The sequence below is a fragment of the Argopecten irradians genome, chromosome 11 (genome assembly GCF_041381155.1).
Source record: "Argopecten irradians isolate NY chromosome 11, Ai_NY, whole genome shotgun sequence".
In the NCBI taxonomy this organism is placed as follows: domain Eukaryota; kingdom Metazoa; phylum Mollusca; class Bivalvia; order Pectinida; family Pectinidae; genus Argopecten; species Argopecten irradians.
In genome coordinates, this window is record NC_091144.1 from 40,516,280 (window position 1) to 40,537,711 (window position 21,432).

The 21,432-nt window shown below is 34.8% G+C and overlaps 2 protein-coding genes across 5 annotated transcripts; one reads left to right on the forward strand and one right to left on the reverse strand.

Moving 5' to 3' along the window:
- The first annotated feature begins 1,092 nt into the window (after positions 1-1,092).
- On the forward strand, positions 1,093-14,820 carry LOC138335570 (uncharacterized). Its single transcript, XM_069284730.1, has 5 exons — positions 1,093-1,231; positions 5,256-5,282; positions 11,513-11,685; positions 12,235-12,496; positions 14,461-14,820. Exons 1-5 carry the CDS (start codon positions 1,108-1,110, stop codon positions 14,667-14,669), a joined length of 795 nt encoding a protein of 264 aa, XP_069140831.1. The 5' UTR covers positions 1,093-1,107; the 3' UTR covers positions 14,670-14,820.
- LOC138335569 (uncharacterized) lies at positions 14,633-21,358 on the reverse strand. 4 transcript variants are annotated; one of them, XM_069284727.1, is made up of 5 exons: positions 21,308-21,358; positions 19,486-19,775; positions 17,497-18,464; positions 17,044-17,201; positions 14,633-14,773 (listed from the first exon to the last, which is right to left on the reverse strand). In XM_069284727.1, the coding sequence occupies exons 2-5, from the start codon at positions 19,732-19,734 to the stop codon at positions 14,649-14,651; spliced, it is 1,500 nt and encodes a 499-aa protein (XP_069140828.1). In that variant the 5' UTR covers positions 19,735-19,775; positions 21,308-21,358; the 3' UTR covers positions 14,633-14,648. The 4 variants fall into 4 exon arrangements, with proteins under 4 accessions (XP_069140828.1, XP_069140827.1, XP_069140829.1 ...); XM_069284726.1 differs by lacking the exon at positions 21,308-21,358 and adding an exon at positions 21,262-21,305; XM_069284728.1 differs by lacking the exon at positions 21,308-21,358 and adding an exon at positions 21,211-21,231.
- Positions 21,359-21,432: the final 74 nt, after the last annotated feature.

The following is a 21,432-nucleotide window of genomic DNA, read 5'->3' on the forward strand; positions in this document are numbered from 1 at the left end:
ATGAAGTTTTTATTTTCCCGAATTAAAAAGGAACATTAAAGATTTTTTGGTCTGGTTTAAAATTAGATGTGTTTAACATCCAATGTCTGACACGGGTCAACTCAAATTTAAATCCGTTTACCCTCTGAAACAAGGAGAGTGCAATACAAAGAGTTACAAAGGACACTGACTGTAAAAAATCATCTGCGACACTCTTTGGTCAATTCCGTTTATATGGAACAACCTCTTCGACCTTTTGTTAAAGTCATTATTTCATGTAAAAATCCTGACGGACCTACATTTTTGATACAGGCCTATGAAAGCTTTGCAAGGCTCGCCTGAAAACAATATAAAATCACCAGGCCCGTCTTTAATTAATTCATAAACGAACAACTAGGCCCAACCAGTCAAACCGTAAAATCAAATTGACTCAGGGATTACTATATATATCAGTGACTTATAACGGCAGTGATTGTAACCCATGTAGTATCGAGGATGGTAAAAAGATTAGCTACGCTAAACAAGTGTTTTTATCCTCAAGAAATAAAGGCTTTATTATTATAATTACTTTAAAAAAAATATAAGCCTTATTTATCATTATTATAACGAATACTAGCAATATTTAAAAATGTAAAAATGACGTCGCCATTTGAAACGTCGCAACAAATTGGCTAACACGATGGTGTAGCTTTACAATATCGTGGTGAACATCTTTTTTAATTTTAACATATTTTTATTTTGAAAAAAAATTCCTTTATTTGGAATTTTGCTAGATTGTATTAAATTGTGTATTGGCATTACGATTCTAAACGATTCATTGAACTATACTGAATGTACATTGAAAGTCCGTATGATATATATTATGTATTTTAGAAAATTGACTGGAATGGAATTACAAGACAAGTCTAACTGAACGCTGCTCCCCCCCCCCCCCCCCCCCCTCTCAAAAAAAAACAAAAATAAACACGATCTTTATTTGATACCGTAATGTACTGAAATGACAGCTTGTTTGTTACCTGTGCAAACAGATGCATCACAGGTAATATATGGAGACGAGAGCACGCGCCAATGGGTGTTCACAGTACCTTTAACCCCTTAACGTAGATTAGCAACGTGCATCAGTATAAAATGCAGTGTGCAGGCGGTAGTCCAAGAGTTTGTCTTCAGCACCTTCTCCGTATACCAGGTTTCGACATGGATCTCTTCCCAGCTGTCCTTCTTCTTGCTGTGGGCATTTGTATCGACACTCAAGGTAAGGAATGACGTCACATAAAAAAAAATATTTGATTGATTCTAATAACCTATAAACAGATAGAGTCGTTTAGGACATGTCAGTTAATAGGGGTTGGAGGAAAGCCGGAGTACTCGATTATTTTTTTTTCAGAAAATATTACTATATATTGGTCTTGAACTGAAAAAAATCACCAATATTTTCAAAACTTTGCAAGAAAACTAGTCTGATTAAAAAGAAAAAAAACATTAGCGCATGCATTACAGCCTCGAAATAAAAAAAAAGCTATCTAATGGGTTCATTCCAGCACGAGTTCCTCTTATTGCGAGTTTTTGTTTTCCTTTTAATGTTGGCTATTATAACTCTGTAAGGAAAGGGCTGCATATAAATTGGAAAGCTTGTTGCCCAATCCCATTGTATATGGCATAGTCTTTTAGGCTAAGACAATGGCGGAATAATTAAGACTTATAGCTTAGAATGAGAAACAACAAAGTCACAAACCAATATTATACTGGTATGGTAAAGATCCCTTTTACGTAAATACTTCAGAACAGTCAGACAATGGAACGAACAATATAGTTAAACTACGGTTTTCTTTTTCTTACATTTTCACTACTCCTTTAGTCTTTTCATAGAAGATTTATTTTTCAGTTCTTGAATTACTTTATGATATTATGACGATTTTTTAATCAAGATATAATTGCATTTTTATATTGATGCTTCAAGCCAGCAACGGAACTTGCACTGTCGCTCTTTGAGCTTGTATCGGGACACGAATCGTCTCTCTTCTAGCTTCGGGCTCTTGACACGGAACTTGAATTGTCGCTCTTCGAGCCCGGACCGTAACTCGAATTGTCGCTCTTCGAGCCCGGATCGTAACTCGAATTGTCGCTCTTCGAGCCCGGACCGAACTCGAATTGTCGTTCTTCAATTGGAATTGTCCGATTATGGATGCCAACATCAGGAAATCGTTTCAGCATTACAAAATCTATGTACTTGAATTATGTGTTATTGTTTGATTCGCTAATACAAAAAGTTTCAATAAATTTTAACAAATTTTATAGATATATATATGATTACATAATTGTATTTAGTAAATATAATCGAATAACAGACTTAACCTAAACACAACACCTCCAAAGTTAAACTGACATATGAGAGAAATGAGATCAGAGTACGATAGCTTGAGTCAATATTTCAGGTCAAAAACTGAAATTTATATGATTTGTTTGTTTGAGTTTTACGGCCCATCGACAACTAAGGTAATTTAGGGCCAAACTACAAGTCAGGCATTAATATTAGGATATAAACAAGGACTGTATCTAAAAGATCAGGATAAGAAGAAGACAAGAACTAAAACACAAATTGGAAATGTTGACCCAATAAAAAGGAGTTTTGTGGGATAAAATAATCTTAACTAAAACACATGCGAAAACCCATGCACAATGTTGATGAAACGTTTAAACATTGAGCTGACATGATGATACATGTGAGATGAGAGAACATTCATATTTTGTTTAAAATACCGATCTCTTTGAGATAGTTGAAAATACGACTATGTCTCACGGCATGGAACAATGTGTATTGAATTGACATGAATTTTACATGAAGATTTTTCAGGTCAATTTCACCTGAATCATATCGTGTTGTTAATTTCGGAGAGTTAAGATTTGTAAACAACTGTTGTTGGCATCAATAAATACTTCAAGTAAATGTGACCTATTTACGTATCTAGTAGATGACGTAACATTACAATTTTATTTCACGAAATTCAATCCAAAACGGCGTACAATTTCTGTTACTTAAAGTGAACAGTCGGGCAAGGATGGCTAAAGTCGGTGAAAATGGTGTGAATGTATCCAGGATAATTTCTTATGAAATAAAAAAAAATAAGATCTCTCGTAAAAACCTGTCTGCGTACGCAGAAATTAATTTAAAGTATAGGAATCCTAAAACGTCCTCCCGGCTGACTATGTCCGTGGTTACATTTCCACGCAGCCTCGCTTTCAATGCTTTCAATTTTTCTTTATTTCAATGGTCAGAGCTGGGAAACGTAAGCAGAACTTGACCGTCGTATTAATATGTGAGAACTTTTGGAAGGCCAATGAACGCATTTAGACTGGTTTTCTTTACTCTCTCGACTATTCACAGATATAGAAATTTAACTCTCTGCGAGCTCTCGAAATAGATGATGATGTTTTTTATTTAATGTCCAAATTTTCAGTGAGAAAATGAAAACTTTGTAAAGCCATCTGGATTTCTAAATGCATTTTGTACACATAATCTAAACGATCTTAACTAATTAGGAAAATATATTATTGAGGCAAATAAGTTTCATCACTTAATCAAATACATGTTTATTACAATTGTAGCTTATGATAATGTTGAATTGTACGTAACGTCAAATTTATATGTTATGTTAATTTCACCAACCCTATGTGTTGTAAATTTACAGAAATCAAAATAATTGAATTGAAGATTTCTTAAACAACAATACATATAGAGTATGTATATGTAGTTTTAATCGTGTCACGGAGAGCCAATGTAAGCTGACATCTGTAAGTCCCGCCCTGGGTCTTTATTTGTTTTAGGGTGGGAAGAATATAGCTATTGCCTTGACTTGACTTAAATACCAGTCGTTGAACATGTCGGTATGAACATTAAAATCTGTGGACTAACTACAACTATATGTATGGCCATTATAGGTGAAGGTCACAGTATCACAAAATGTCACTTACACACCAGTGGTAATATTTACACAACCTACCAGTCAAATCCTAATTTAAATTTCACATTGGGAAATAAAACTCCACCGATTTCACTTTCGGTCAGGCGCACTCATCAGTGGCTATATAAGTTTACTGTGTAGGTCACTATTGACATTTCATATTTAATTATTACATACAACTGTATATTGAAAAATTAAATAAATTAAACTTAATACGAAACGTAATGGACATAGGAATGAACCTTGTCTACCGCCATAATGTCAAAAATAGGGATACTGGTAGGGGATCCCGGAGCGACCGTTATACAAATGCTACCATGGTTTGCATGATAGAATTATAATACTATGTACTGTTAGCGTGTCAAATGAAATATCATGACATCTGGAAGGCTACCCGCTCAACTGAAAATGTACGATCGTGTGCTATTTTCCATGCGCTTTCCCGCTGCATTATGATATATTTTTTTCAGAGTTGCTTCCATTCGTTATGCTCCGTCAGTACTGTGAACCGACAGGAGATTTATTAAAAATGCTCCACCGCCGACAGAGCATAAATGATAATCATCATTTGAACAATTATAGGTGTTTAATCGTGTGTATATGGCTAATTAATACAAAAAATGATATAAAATAATTTATTTCGCCTTATGGTGCATGCACAATCAGAACTTCATTCCATATAGGATATAGTGTCATGGAATTTTATCGGGATGCAATTAATTATTTTTCATATTTTTAACTTGAAGTAAAATTAGAAGCTCAAACTTTTCAATGGTGGTAATGGTGTAAAGTAAGTTACTTTTGTAACTGAAGAAAAATACGAAATCGCCTGCTCCAGTTTTTGATAGTGAAAAAATACAATTTGTCAGCGGTGGAGCATCTTTAATAGATACTGACGGAGTAAAATGAAGGGAAGCAACTCTTGACTGATACTGACGGAGTGAAATGAAGGGAAGTAACTCTTGATAGATATTGACGGAGAGAAACTGACGGAATGAAATGAAGGGAAGTAACTCTTGATAGATACTGACGGAGTGAAATGAAGGGAAGTAACTCTTGATAGATACTGACGGGGTGAAATGAAGGGACGTATCTCTGATCTGATATTGACGGTGTGAAATGAAGGGACGTATCTCTGATCTGATATTGACGGTGTGATACAAAAGGAAGTAACTCTGATCTGATAGATTATGACAAAGTAAAACAAAGGGAAGTAACCCTAATTAATCTGTAAAATTTATAATTCCTTAACCCATTGCAACCTTTGTAATGTTGAAGTAACATTTCGAGTCATACTCTTTTATCATTATTTTTCAGTGTACGCACAGACAGGAGTCATTTGTGGTAAGAATATCTTTTTATCTACGAGATAATGCATTGTTGTATCTATAATTATATGTCAGGCCTTTGTGCTGTTTTTAGTATATTGTGTATCGTTGATTGTCAGGTCCCTGTGTTGTCTTTAGTGTATAATTAACTAACACGACATTGTGACCATTTGTAGTATATTGTGCATCATTAATTATCAGACCCCTGTGTTGCTGTTGTATACAATAAATTAACAGGCCATTGTGCCGTTTGTAGTATGTTGTGTATCAATGATTATTAGGCCTCTGTGTTGTTTGTAGTATATAATCAGGCCATTGTGTCGTTTTTAATGATAATTTTATGGCTGTAAACATTCAGGTATTCTTTGACTGTAGATATACAGGTATTCTTTGACTGTAGATATACAGGTATTCTTTGACTGTAGATATACAGGTATTCTTTGACTGTAGATATACAGGTATTCTTTGACTGTAGATATACAGGTATTCTTTGACTGTAGATATACAGGTATTCTTTGGCTGTAGATATACAGGTATTCTTTGACTGAACATATACAGTTATTCTTTGACTGTAGATATACAGGTATTCTTTGACTGTAGATATACAGGTATTCTTTGACTGTAGATATAAGTATTCTTTGACTGTAGATATACAGGTATTCTTTGACTGTAGATATACAGGTATTCTTTGTGTAGTATAGGATTCTGATTTAGATTATACAGGTATTCTTTGACTGTAGATATACAGGTATTCTTTGACTGTAGATATACAGGTATTCTTTGACTGTAGATATACAGGTATTCTTTGACTGTAGATATACAGGTATTCTTTGACTGTAGATATACAGGTATTCTTTGACTGTAGATTCTTTGACTGTAGATATACAGGAATTTCTTTGACTGTGAAATATAAGATTCTTTGACTGTAGATATACAGGTATTCTTTGACTGTAGATATACAGGTATTCTTTGACTGTAGATATACAGGAATTCTTTGACTGTAGATATGCAGGAATTCTTTGACTGTAGATATACAGGAATTCTTTGAGTGTAGATATATAGATAATCTTTGACTGTAGATATACAGGTATTCTTTGACTGTAGATATACAGGTATTCTTTGACTGTAGATATACAGGTATTCTTTGACTGTAGATATACAGGTATTCTTTGACTGTAGATATACAGGTATTCTTTGACTGTAGATATACAGGTATTCTTTGACTGTAGATATACAGGTATTCTTTGACTGTAGATATACAGGTATTCTTTGACTGTAGATATACAGGTATTCTTTGACTGTAGATATACAGGTATTCTTTGACTGTAGATATACAGGTATTCTTTGACTGTAGATATACAGGTATTCTTTGACTGTAGATATACAGGTATTCTTTGACTGTAGATATACAGGTATTCTTTGACTGTAGATATACAGGTATTCTTTGACTGTAGATATACAGGTATTCTTTGACTGTAGATATACAGGTATTCTTTGACTGTAGATATACAGGTATTCTTTGACTGTAGATATACAGGTATTCTTTGACTGTAGATATACAGGTATTCTTTGACTGTAGATATACAGGTATTCTTTGACTGTAGATATACAGGTATTCTTTGACTGTAGATATACAGGTATTCTTTGACTGTAGATATACAGGTAATTCTTTGACTGTAGATATACAGGTATTCTTTGACTGTAGATATACAGGTATTCTTTGACTGTAGATATACAGGTATTCTTTGACTGTAGATATACAGGTATTCTTTGACTGTAGATATACAGGTATTCTTTGACTGTAGATATACAGGTATTCTTTGACTGTAGATATACAGGTATTCTTTGACTGTAGATATACAGGTATTCTTTGACTGTAGTGTAGATATACAGGAATTCTTTGACTGTAGATATACAGGAATTCTTTGACTGTAGATATACAGGTATTCTTTGACTGTAGATATACAGGTATTCTTTGACTGTAGATATACAGGTAGATATACAGGTATTCTTTGACTGTAGATATACAGGTATTCTTTGACTGTAGATATACAGGTATTCTTTGACTGTAGATATACAGGTATTCTTTGACTGTAGATATACAGGTATTCTTTGACTGTAGATATACAGGTATTCTTTGACTGTAGATATACAGGTATTCTTTGACTGTAGATATACAGGAATTCTTTGACTGTAGATATACAGGAATTCTTTGACTGTAGATATACAGGTATTCTTTGACTGTAGATATACAGGTATTCTTTGACTGTAGATATATACAGGTATTCTTTGACTGTAGATATACAGGTATTCTTTGACTGTAGATATATTCTTTGTGTAGATATACAGGTATTCTTTGACTGTAGATATACAGGTATTCTTTGACTGTAGATATACAGGTATTCTTTGACTGTAGATATAGTATTTTGACTGTAGATATATTCTTTGACTGTAGATATACAGGTATTCTTTGACTGTAGATATACAGGATTCTTTGACTGTAGATATACTTGACTGTAGATATACAGGTATTCTTTGACTATAGAAATACAGGTATTCTTTGACTGTAGATATACAGGTATTCTTTGGTTGTTATACAGGTATTCTTTGACTGTAGATATACAGGTATTCTTTGACTGTAGATATACAGGTATTCTTTGACTGTAGATATACAGGTATTCTTTGACTGTAGATATACAGGTATTCTTTGACTGTAGATATACAGGAATTCTTTGACTGTAGATATACAGGTATTCTTTGACTGTAGATATACAGGTATTCTTTGACTGTAGATATACAGGTATTCTTTGACTGTAGATATACAGGTATTCTTTGACTGTAGATATACAGGTATTCTTTGACTGTAGATATACAGGTATTCTTTGACTGTAGATATACAGGTATTCTTTGACTGTAGATATACAGGTATTCTTTGACTGTAGATATACAGGTATTCTTTGACTGTAGATATACAGGTATTCTTTGACTGTAGATATACAGGTATTCTTTTGACTGTAGATATACAGGTATTCTTTGTCTGTAGATATACAGGTATTCTTTGACTGTAGATATACAGGTATTCTTTGACTGTAGATATACAGGTATTCTTTGACTGTAGATATACAGGTATTCTTTGACTGTAGATATACAGGTATTCTTTGACTGTAGATATACAGGTATTCTTTGACTGTAGATATACAGGTATTCTTTGACTGTAGATATACAGGTATTCTTTGACTGTAGATATACAGGTATTCTTTGACTGTAGATATACAGGTATTCTTTGACTGTAGATATACAGGTATTCTTTGACTGTAGATATACAGGTATTCTTTTGACTGTAGATATACAGGAATTCTTTGACTGTAGAAATGCAGGAATTCTTTGACTGTAGATATACAGGAATTCTTTGACTGTAGATATACAGGTATTCTTTTGACTGTAGATATACAGGTATTCTTTGACTGTAGATATACAGGTATTCTTTGACTGTAGATATACAGGTATTCTTTGACTGTAGATATACAGGTATTCTTTGACTGTAGATATACAGGTATTCTTTGACTGTAGATATACAGGTATTCTTTGTCTGTAGATATACAGGTATTCTTTGACTGTAGATATACAGGAATTCTTTGACTGTAGATATACAGGTATTCTTTGACTGTAGATATACAGGTATTCTTTGACTGTAGATATACAGGTATTCTTTGACTGTAGATATACAGGTATTCTTTGTCTGTAGATATACAGGTATTCTTTGACTGTAGATATACAGGTATTCTTTGACTGTAGATATACAGGTATTCTTTGACTGTAGATATACAGGTATTCTTTGACTGTAGATATACAGGTATTCTTTGACTGTAGATATACAGGTATTCTTTGACTGTAGATATACAGGTATTCTTTGACTGTAGATATACAGGTATTCTTTGACTGTAGATATACAGGTATTCTTTGACTGTAGATATACAGGTATTCTTTGACTGTAGATATACAGGTATTCTTTGACTGTAGATATACAGGTATTCTTTGACTGTAGATATACAGGTATTCTTTGACTGTAGATATACAGGTATTCTTTGACTGTAGATATACAGGTATTCTTTGACTGTAGATATACAGGTATTCTTTGACTGTAATATACAGGTATTCTTTGACTGTAGATATACAGGTATTCTTTGACTGTAAATATACAGGTATTCTTTGACTGTAGATATACAGGTATTCTTTGACTGTAGATATACAGGTATTCTTTGACTGTAGATATACAGGTATTCTTTGACTGTAGATATACAGGTATTCTTTGACTGTAGATATACAGGTATTCTTTGACTGTAGATATACAGGTATTCTTTGACTGTAGATATACAGGTATTCTTTGACTGTAGATATACAGGTATTCTTTGACTGTAGATATACAGGTATTCTTTGACTGTAGATATACAGGTATTCTTTGATGTAGATATACAGGTATTCTTTGACTGTAGATATACAGGTATTCTTTGACTGTAGATATACAGGTATTCTTTGACTGTAGATATACAGGTATTCTTTGACTGTAGATATACAGGTATTCTTTGACTGTAGATATACAGGTATTCTTTGACTGTAGATATACAGGTATTCTTTGAGTGTAGATATACAGGTATTCTTTGACTGTAGATATACAGGTATTCTTTGTCTGTAGATATACAGGTATTCTTTGACTGTAGATATACAGGTATTCTTTGACTGTAGATATACAGGTATTCTTTGACTGTAGATATACAGGTATTCTTTGACTGTAGATATACAGGTATTCTTTGTCTGTAGATATACAGGTATTCTTTGACTGTAGATATACAGGTATTCTTTGACTGTAGATATACAGGTATTCTTTGACTGTAGATATACAGGTATTCTTTGACTGTAGATATACAGGTATTTTTTTTACTGTAGATATACAGGTATTCTTTGACTGTAGATATACAGGTATTCTTTGACTGTAGATATACAGGTATTCTTTGACTGTAGATATACAGGTATTCTTTGACTGTAGATATACAGGTATTCTTTGACTGTAGATATACAGGTATTCTTTGTCTGTAGATATACAGGTATTCTTTGACTGTAGATATACAGGTATTCTTTGACTGTAGATATATATATTCTTTGACTGTAGATATACAGGTATTCTTTGACTGTAGATATACAGGTATTCTTTGACGTAGATATAGGTATTCTTTGACTAGTAAAGTATTCTTGACTGTAGATATACAGGTATTCTTTGTCTGTAGAATATAGGTATTCTTTGCTGTAGATATACAGGTATTCTTTGACTGTAGATATACAGGTATTCTTTGACTGTAGATATAGAGGTATTCTTTACTGTAGATATAAGGTATTCTTTGTCTGTAGATATACAGGTATTCTTTGACTGTAGATATATAGTATTCTTTTACTGTAGATATACAGGTATTCTTTGACTGTAGATATACAGGTATTCTTTGACTGTAGATATACAGGTATTCTTTGACTGTAGATATACAGGTATTCTTTGACTGTAGATATACAGGTATTCTTTGACTGTAGATATACAGGTATTCTTTGACTGTAGATATACAGGTATTCTTTGACTGTAGATATTCAGGTATTCTTTGTCTGTAGATATACAGGTATTCTTTGACTGTAGATATACAGGTATTCTTTGTCTGTAGATATACAGGTATTCTTTGTCTGTAGATATACAGGTATTCTTGTCTGTAGATATACAGGTATTCTTTGCTGTAGATATACAGGTATTCTTTGTCTGTAGATATACAGGTATTCTTTGTCTGTAGATATACAGGTATTCTTTGCTGTAGATATACAGGTATTCTTTGTCTGTAGATATACAGGTATTCTTTGTCTGTAGATATTAGTATTCTTTGCTGTAGATATACAGGTATTCTTTGACTGTAGATATACAGGTATTCTTTGTCTGTAGATATACAGGTATTCTTTGTCTGTAGATATACAGGTATTCTTTGACTGTAGATATACAGGTATTCTTTGTCTGTAGATATACAGGTATTCTTTGACTGTAGATATACAGGTATTCTTTGACTGTAGATATACAGGTATTCTTTGTCTGTAGATATACAGGTATTCTTTGACTGTAGATATACAGGTATTCTTTGACTGTAGATATACAGGTATTCTTTGTCTGTAGATATACAGGTATTCTTTGACTGTAGATATACAGGTATTCTTTGTCTGTAGATGCACTCGCTGGGATAACCAATCCATGTACTGGAACTGATACACTAGGATACTTCTCACATCCGTCGGACAACACCAAGTTCCTGCAATGTGTCCAAGGTCAAATGTTCCTGGTACAGTGTCCAACTGGAGAAGTTTATAACCCTGATTCACGGACTTGCCTGCCACCCGTTGTAAGCACTAGCTACTATATTATATTTCGGTATAACGAACCAGAACCCTGTGATTCACTGAAATCTTCTTCTGAAAACAGAAAGCAATAACATGATACATCAAAGTGTAAGAGGACTGCATCAACCAGTAAAACTTCTAGAGTTGTAGAAGCCTTGGCGATAAAACCCAATTTTTTGCTTGATAAGAAATTGGTCGGAAAAAAACCCAATCCTCTGTATTTAGTATGCGGGGATGGTTGAAACCCGATCTGTGAAGAACAGTAAAAACTTTCTTAGTGGCCACCTCTGTATAAAGACCATCTTCTCAATAAGACCATCAGCATATTAAAACCACCTTCTCAATAAGACCACCTTTTCAATAAGACCACCTTCTCAATAAGACCACCTTCTCAATAAGACCACTTTCTTTCGGTCCCAAATGATCAATTTCAACATATTCTGACCTGTGTTTAAAAATGTATTAAGCTATCTTCAAAGAGTTACGAGTGTTTATGCAGCTACAAAATAATTGAAATATATAAAAAAAATATAAAATCACTTATATTGCAGGCAAAGACCACACCACTGCCGTCCGTGACCATTTCTCCAGGTATTCAAGTAACCAATCCATGCAGCCCTCAGAACCTGGCCACCGGCAGTATCTATTACCCTGTTCAAGGAAACATCCATAAATTCATTGAATGCTCACCAGATGGCAGTGCTAATCTACTCGATTGTCCAGCTCAGCTTCAATGGGACCAGACCAAAAAGTCATGTGTCTACGACCACACTCAAACACAGACTGTGACACAGGCTCCTAACACGTTAACAGGTAAGATCTGTTACAGGGTGATTCCTGTGACACAGGCTCCTAACACGTTAACAGGTAAGATCTGCTTCATGGTGATTCCTGTGACACAGGCTCCTAACACGTTAACAGGTAAGATCTGCTTCATGGTGATTCCTGTGACACAGGCTCCTAACACGTTAACAGGTAAGATCTGTTACATGTTGATTCCTGTGACACAGGCTCCTAACATGTAACAGGTAAGATCTGCTTCATGGTGATTCCTGTGACACAGGCTCCTAACACGTAACAGGTAAGACTCCCTTAGCTACTATTTGGTTATCACTGTTGCACAGTCCCTTGACACATTAACTGCTGCCTGGTGTTCTATATGAGACACAGGCCCCTGACATTAACAGGTAATATCTGCTACATCATTTCATGATAATTTTTACAGTATCCCTTTGACACAGTTCCCCGACATGTCATAAGGTAAAATCTTCTACATACTGATACCTAGTGATCCCTATGACACATGACACATTAACTGCTGCCTGGTGTTCTATATGAGACACAGGCCCCTGACATTAACAGGTAATATCTGCTACATCATTTCATGATAATTTTTACAGTATCCCTTTGACACAGTTCCCCGACATGTCATAAGGTAAAATCTTCTACATACTGATACCTAGTGATCCCTATGACACAGGCCATTGACAAGTTAACAGGTAAAATCTGATACCTAGTGATCCTTTTGACACAGGCTCCTGACATGTTAACAGGTAAGGTCTGATACCTAGTGATCCCTTTGACACAGGCTCCTGACATGTTAACAGGTAAGGTCTGATACCTAGTGATCCCTTTGACACAGTCCCTTGACATGTTAACGGGTAAAATATGATACCTAGTGATCCTTTGACACAGGCCCTTGACATGTTAACAGGTAAGGTCTGATACCTAGTGATCCCTTTGACACAGGCTCCTGACATGTTAACAGGTAAGGTCTGATACCTAGTGATCCCTTTGACACAGTCCCTTGACATGTTAACGGGTAAAATATGATACCTAGTGATCCCTTTGACACAGGCCCTTGACATGTTAACAGGTAAGGTCTGATACCTAGTGATCCCTTTGACACAGGCTCCTGACATGTTAACAGGTATGGTCTGATACCTAGTGATCCCTTTGACACAGGCTCCTGACATGTTAACAGGTAAGATTTGATACATGGTGAACCCTGTGACACAGGTGTCTGACATGTTAACAGGTAATATCTTCTACATGGTGATTTATGTGACACAGGCCCCTGACATAATAACAGGATAGACTTACCTGCTTCCTTGTGAACATAGTATATGTTACAGGTCCAACATCAGAACTCAATGTCTCCCAAAATTCATTTTCATACAAAACTATATATATCAATTTTTTTTCATAAATCAATTAATTTCAAAGACAGACTAGTAAAATTGTATATATTGTACGATAAAGTGTTAATATTAACATTGTGACTGCATATTCATAACAAGAGACACTATTGCTCTACTAGATATTACAAGAATCATGGAAGAACACCAATATCTTGGAGTTTTTTAACACTGTAGGGATAGCAGATTATACGCTACCATGGCATCAACGTCCTTATGTATTCACCCTAATAAGAGCTCTGGGCGTTTAAGACTTGAAGATAATAGGGGCGCTTAATAGAAATAGATGTGGACTAACCTTTCATGAAATTATTCTACAAAGTAATACAGATATCAATTTGCAAAACAAATCAGTAAGGAATCCAACACAATTTTAATATTCTTCAGTCTTCATTTTATTTACTTAAAGGAATGGGGGCACTTATTGGGTCGGATATTGTCATGCCCTTTTGACAGGTGGACTAAATGGATGAGAATTGTTTTTTTCAAATCAAAAGAAAATTAAATATTGTAGCCTAGCTTCATCATGACAGACATTGTAGCCATTGTTTAAATGCTTCTGAATTTTCCTATCAACAGGGAGTGGTGTGGATAAAAACCCATGTGTTGGTCAAACTGTAACCAACACCGGACTTTTCTTCTCCCACCCTGACCCCACCAAGTTCATCCAGTGTGATGTCGCAGCCAATGCATTCGTCCTGTCCTGCCCGTCTGGCCTCGTGTGGAACGAGTTCAGTACTACCTGTGTGTCGCCGTATCTCATTTATTCACAAACCGTTTCTCCATGAAGAACCAGGGAATGAATTATTTATGGACCGCAATGGTCGTCCACGAAGAAGAAGGTCAATGTAGTTCTCATCAAGAGACACATTTTTTCCAGTCTGTGGTGGTTCTGAAATTTGAATAAAAGATTAAAGGAAAAATTTGATTTACCTGTAATTTCTTTGTTGTTTCAATCACTTCCTCCAGTTGCACCAATAAGCATACAAGTTAATTTAAAGATGCTCCACTGTTGATGAATGGTATTATTTCTCTTTCAAAAATACGAGCAGACGATTTAGTAATTAACTTCAATTACAAAAAAATTACGTACTTTATACCATTACCACCTTTCAAAAGTTTGAGCTTCTAATTTTATTTCAGGATAGAAATATAAAAAAAAATAATTAATTACATCCTGAAAAAAATTTGTGGCAATATGTCCAAAATGAAATAAACTAGTGATTGTGCATCCACCAAAAGTAAAATTAATTATTTCATTACTTTTTGTGTTAATTAGACATATATATGTAAAAGATTGAACACAAATTATTGTTCAAATGATGAACATCGTTTATGCTCTGTCGGCGGTGAAGCATCTTTAATGAGTTTTTATCAACAATTACACAGGTGCATATATAATATGCCTTGGAAGACAAACATAGTTTAAGTCTAGAATGGTTACTATTAGCAAAACACACACATAGATTACTACCTTTCGCTATAACCTTACATATAAGGAAAGTTTCCTATTCTTTATTCACATATTACAGAGTTATCTGCCCTTGCAGGTAGGTATTGATTCTGACGTCCCTTAAATGCGAGCATAACATCATACTTTTCGGAGAAACGACATGAATTGCGCCCACAATATAATGACGTCACTATGGATACCTACTCGCAAGGGAGGTACCTCTGTAATATGCAAAGACAGAATAGTTTAGGGGAATGGACTGGAAAAAATACAGTACACAGTAATTTAGTGATTTAAATATGTTAATTTCCACAAAAATAGAAAAACTAATTAAAAAGAAAGCTAATAACAAAAGACAAAACAAGAGGACTAGCCTAACATATACAAATATCCAGAAGTTTAGTGGAATGGTTCAATTCTACAGTTAGAGCCTCGAAAAGCAATTAAGCTGGACAAAGCTCAATTCATCCCTCTCCAGGGTTGTTTTTTAATAGATGGTTGAAAATTAATAATAGGTGGTTGGGGGCCACAAGCTCCGTGATGGCCAATACCTATTTCTGACAAAAATAGCCGGTGGTCAACAAGGAAATCAACAGCTGTTTTTGCCGGCAACCGGCTTTTAACGAGAACCCTGCTCTCCCAAATGTGTTTCAACAGGACTAGGACTAATAATACATTTTGACATAAAAGGTCGACATAAAATACTCACTAGGCAAACAAAATTCACCTAGATACATATTCTTTTTTTCTCCTGTTAACCTCAATAAAGGTCAATATCGGTAAACTATAGTTATTATATTATATCAAGGGTGTAAAATTTCACGATTTACATAATGCAACTTGGAACTTATTAGCGGTGGTTTATTTTTGCACATCATCTTAGCCTTTGGAAGCATCATTCATATGGCAGGCTGTAAGGTGTAAAATCATGATCTTGATAAATATCGTGAGGTATCAAATTTCGTGAATTTGGATGAATCTGTGAATTTAGCAAATTAAAACCCCCGTAAATATTAGCAATTATACATGTATGCAATGCACCTTAAAAACACTGATAACACTTAAAATATTAATTAAATCTTCCAGCTTGTGGGGAACAGTTCTCTCGGTTGGCACCAACACTTCCATTCTGATCTAGCTATCAGAGTTACTCCCCTTTATTTCAACTTGTTAGAAAAGAATGAAAGGAAGGGAAGTAACTCTTATAGGTCAGACTATAAAACATATAGAACAACAGTTTTGACTATTAACTCATTCACCCCTGAAATTTCATAATGGACTGGTCTAGTCCTGGACTTAGAAGAGTCTAAATATGTCTTCAGGGTTGAATGAGTTCACAGGTAACAGATGAATATATATACACAGAGATCTTTCATGCAGAGTGATTACATTTCCTTCTGTCTGATTTTGGTTTGCTATATAGCGCGAGATATACTACAGTCAAACAGTAACAGGGCCACACCCACCTATCTTTAGCGCATACCTGTCTATAAAAGATAACTGTTTATAACAGATACCTGTCTATATCAGACATCCGTCTACAGCAGACACTTGTCTATAGCGGACACCTGTCTATAGCTGACACCTGTCTATAGTGGATACCTGTCTATAACAGACACCTGTTGATAATGGACACCTGTCTATTGATTATTGAACACAGAGGAATGTCAAATATCTCTTAAAGTAAAATGATGCCATAAAATACTTACTTTTAAAACCCTTCAAGGCCGCAGAAAGTAAGTTTATGCTGTTGGGTTTACGGAATAAATTGCGAAGAGCTTCATGGTAGTTTCCGTCATTATCTTTCAAGCCATGCATTATCATCAGTACTTCATTGATAGGGAGAGATCGTCTTGTTTGGACGTGACTAAAACACAAATATGGAATTTCAACATGATCATGCAGGAGGAATATACATATGGTTATAATATACAGACTTCACATTAACCCATATTTGACAAATTTCACCATTTATTTAATGTCGTGCATTCTACAATTCTGAGTAGTGTCTATTGCAATGGGAGAAAAATCTATAGTTTTGGAATGTTTACAAAATGGTCATTTTTAACGATGGATCAAATCCTATCTAAATTGATCTAAAAAAATCAACGCCTTTCCTAGACTATATCGGCTTTAAAGTATTGGAAGTTGAATAATCTTACCTAAGGAAATTCCTGAGAGGTATCTCCTGAACTCGAATGTTATCTCTCTTTGCCCTGGCCAAGCTGATGTCCAGATGTTCTGTACTAGGCAGTCCACCAATTATATAAGTAATCTGGGGATCAAACTGCACTCTAGATGGTTTAGCACTTGGTGATAAATAAACTAATGTTTTCCTTGGGAATAAATCCACGTAACTTTTGTCTGTAAAGTCTTCAAAATAGTTGGAGAAGTTGTAGCCATCTTCTTGTAAAGATGTCTCCTTCAGTTCGGAGTTACATAATACCATGCGAAATGGATCTTGAGCTCTAGAGTTGATCTGCAGACCCCAATGTACTGACTTTAACACATCGATTTGCTGTTTCTTGTTCATCGTATGCACATCTTTTAAATCTATAATCAAATCCAAACCAAATTTTCTTGAGTAGATCTGTCTTTGTGTTTGGTAGTGCGATTGTGTTTTGTAGGAGACACCATACACACAGGGGGATTCCTTGTTTTTATTCTCCTGGGTCTTATCAGTATCAAACATGACACATTCAGCAGTTTTAGTACTGTCCGTTGTTGGACTCGGACTACTGTCAACTGCCTGAATCTTAGCACTGTCAATAATCTGACTTTTAGCACTATCGATTGTCCTGCTTTTAGCACTGTCGTTGGTCCCACTGTTAGCACTGTTGATTGTCCCACTTTTAGCACTGTTGTTGATCCCACTGTTAGCACTGTCGATTGTCCCACTTTTAGCACTGTTGATGGTCCCGCTTTTAGTACCGTCAACTTTCGGACTTACTCTACTCTGCATGGTTGCACTTTCAGTAACATTTGCTGTATGTTTTTCCCTCTTTCTACATTCCACAATGTATTGAGATATTTTCTCATCACAAAACTTTTGCATCAAGGAATTCCTTTCATGCCATACCCGAGTATGGTACAATTGAGTCCACATCTCTTTCGTGAGGATGTCATCAATCTGGAAGAAACATATAGTCACAATTCAGTTTTGTGAAATCTCATTAACACAAAGTCGGAAGAACAGTTTAAGCATAATATATATCATCCTTGATACTCCAGGGGTTACCCTCACTGATGTAATATCCACCCTTGGATGATCTCATAGTAAAACTGGAGACAACAGAAGATATGCACAAGTAATTTGATATTTTGATGTACATCAAAGAAATTGGGGTTTTATAAATTCAACGTCCTTTTATATTTAATCAACAGCCAGGGTCATGCAAGGACGTGCCAGGTTTGTTGTAGGAGGAAAGCCAGGGTACCCGGAAAAAAACCAGCGACCAGCTGTTAGTGCCTGGTAACTGCCGCACTTGGGATTGAAAACTCCTTCATTGTGTTTACTGACACAGGTTTATAGGCATTTCTCCTCAGCTTTTATCACTACCTGTACTTTTAAGTGTATTAGTTTAAACATGTTTGTTTGTACATGTATAAATATGAAGTCAGAAGAAGACCAAGATGTATAGTCTATGCCTGATGTCTAATCCAATCAATACATAACATCTTTGTCAATAAAATATTTGGAAAATGAAATATGAAGAAAACATTATATTAATGTCTGATATGACTGAGTTTTCCAAAAAGCTGCTTAGATTTTTACAAACATGATTGAAAAGGATCAATTTTACCATTTCTTTTTTAAAGAAATCATACATTCAAAACCGGAAGAGCATTTATTCTATTAAAGACATGTATGGGTATATCAGTTTAAAATTTTATATTTTTCTTCTCAAACTTACTCACACCATATTAAAATTATTGAACTTGTAATCAAGGTTTTCCTCTTGTGTTTTTAAACTAGTATTTAGGAAAATATGAAAATAAACCTGGACACATATATACTGTACAAGGGTACATCTACCACCATAAAAAAATAGAAGAGCTGCCAATCTCTTTAATATATGTTTCTGGTAATATTTAATACCAGACTAATTTTGAAAAGAAATACAGTGTGTAACAAATTAAGATATTTTTACCGGATACATTTGTTCCATTCTTAGGAGCTTGAATTCACACTGGACAATTCTCTTAAATTTCTTTTGCATTTCTGGATCCATGTCTTTGAATTCCTGATACATAGCAGTCGGCAGCTTTGATTTGGGTCCAGGATTGTCAAGAATATCATTCAGACGATGGCGACCACTATGTTTCATTTGATGAAGAACTTTGTGTATACATTTGTTGTTGTGTTGAAGAAATGGCCGACAAAAGTGTTTATAGAACATCCTTTTCACCTCATAAATTGATGTTCAATTTGTTCTGTTTCCTAGAAATAAACAAACAAACAAAAAAATGATAAGAACTTTTTCAACTTTATAATTCTTCCAATTTTCAGCTTCATCCCAAGAAAACTTGAAAGCAATAGGCTATAATAGAGGGCCTGTATATGATAGAGTCCTGATACATATATGTAAGCATTTGTCAATAAACATGTAGAGCTGTATTTATGTATTTTTACTATTTTTTTGGGGGTGGGATTTTAAAGGGACAATTCACTCAGGCTAATTCATTTACATAAACAAGAAGTAAAATATGGCATAAATGTATAGTTCTACATTTCTTATGAAACATTTAACACAATATATTGACAAATTCCACGTCATTGTTAAGTAATTTAATTGAAACCGTTGTAATTACAAATCGTTGATCAATACTATTAAGCAGGTACAGTATGTACTCTGTACCCATACCCGAGCCAAAGTCACGCACGTTTAACAAATGAACTACATAACCACTGACCATGAGGAGGTAATAAAATGATTTTTAGGCAAGACAATTTACCTTATAAGGTAAACCACTACTGTCAGAGCCATTTGAGCAGTTCTAGACTAAAGTTGCATTATTCTATAAGCAAGGGACAGGGTTCGGCGTACAAGATGCATATGTTTGACCACAATGGCGAACAGCGAGCCAGTTTGAAAGGTTCACACGCATTTCACCACCATGGGCTTTTCTAGCATATCACAGTAAAACCGACTGATCTAAATTCCATTAGAACTGGGTTTTTTTTTCGATATGTACAAATTTTAATGTTCTCTTAAGATTGAATTGTCCCTTTAACCAAATTTGGCATACTTTTAGAAAATTGTCTAAACTTTTGTAAATGGAAAAGGGAAAATGTACCGACCAGACCACGATTTGAATTTGGGATATCTGAACACTAGCTGAATGCTATATATACCACTCATGAGCTGCCTGGCCATGATCACCTGACCCAGTCCAATCCTTCTACACTTTGAATATCATGTTTATAAATCATAACATGCAGATTTCAAATGTCACTGATGTACAGAACACGGTTAATCATAATTCGACCTGAAATCTTGTACATAGATGCATTATAGTATGACAAATAACATATCTTCTGATATCGTTAGGTTTTTAAAACATATTCGATGTTGCAATGTGTTGTCGGTATACCGTCACGGCAAACCTCTTGTCACTCGATCTATCGTTGACCATCGGCCGATTTCAGAATATTCAAATCACTCTAATTCCTTCATTTTGCACCAATCTTCATAAAACTTGGTAGAAACATTCATTTTAATGTACTGAATAACATATCTTGTGTTGTCACTAACTTTTCCTTGTTATTAACGTGTTGTCGTTTGTTGTCGTTATTAAGTGTGACCCCAGATGCATGCGTGCAGTAATACGTGTTTAGTATCTCAAATGGGGTAAACAGATATATACACACACACACTCATAAATTGGTGTTACAATAACAATCTTGGAATGTTTAGTTATTTTACCATGCGGAGGAAACGTGTGTGTGTGTACGATTAAAATACCTCTTACCGATTATATTTCTGCTTTCGTTTTAACAAAACGCTTGTATGACTACGAGTAAAAACGGTGTACGGACTGTTAAACGGCCCAGGTAAAACGACCCCGGTCCAAACGGCCGGCTTTAAAGTAGAGCG

Excerpts from the sequence above, each read along its gene's own strand:
- LOC138335570 (XM_069284730.1), top strand. The coding sequence starts at position 1,108 with ATGCAGTGTGCAGGCGGTAGTCCAAGAGTTTGTCTTCAGCACCTTCTC. Across the intron at positions 1,232-5,255 it reads CATTTGTATCGACACTCAAG|TGTACGCACAGACAGGAGTC; the intron begins GTAAGGAATGAC and ends ATTATTTTTCAG. Across the intron at positions 11,686-12,234 it reads GGACTTGCCTGCCACCCGTT|GCAAAGACCACACCACTGCC; the intron begins GTAAGCACTAGC and ends CTTATATTGCAG.
- LOC138335569 (XM_069284727.1), bottom strand. The coding sequence starts at position 19,734 with ATGTTCTATAAACACTTTTGTCGGCCATTTCTTCAACACAACAACAAA. Across the intron at positions 17,202-17,496 it reads CCTCTCAGGAATTTCCTTAG|TCACGTCCAAACAAGACGAT; the intron begins GTAAGATTATTC and ends TTTGTGTTTTAG. Across the intron at positions 14,774-17,043 it reads GGCCTTGAAGGGTTTTAAAA|AACCACCACAGACTGGAAAA; the intron begins GTAAGTATTTTA and ends TTCAAATTTCAG.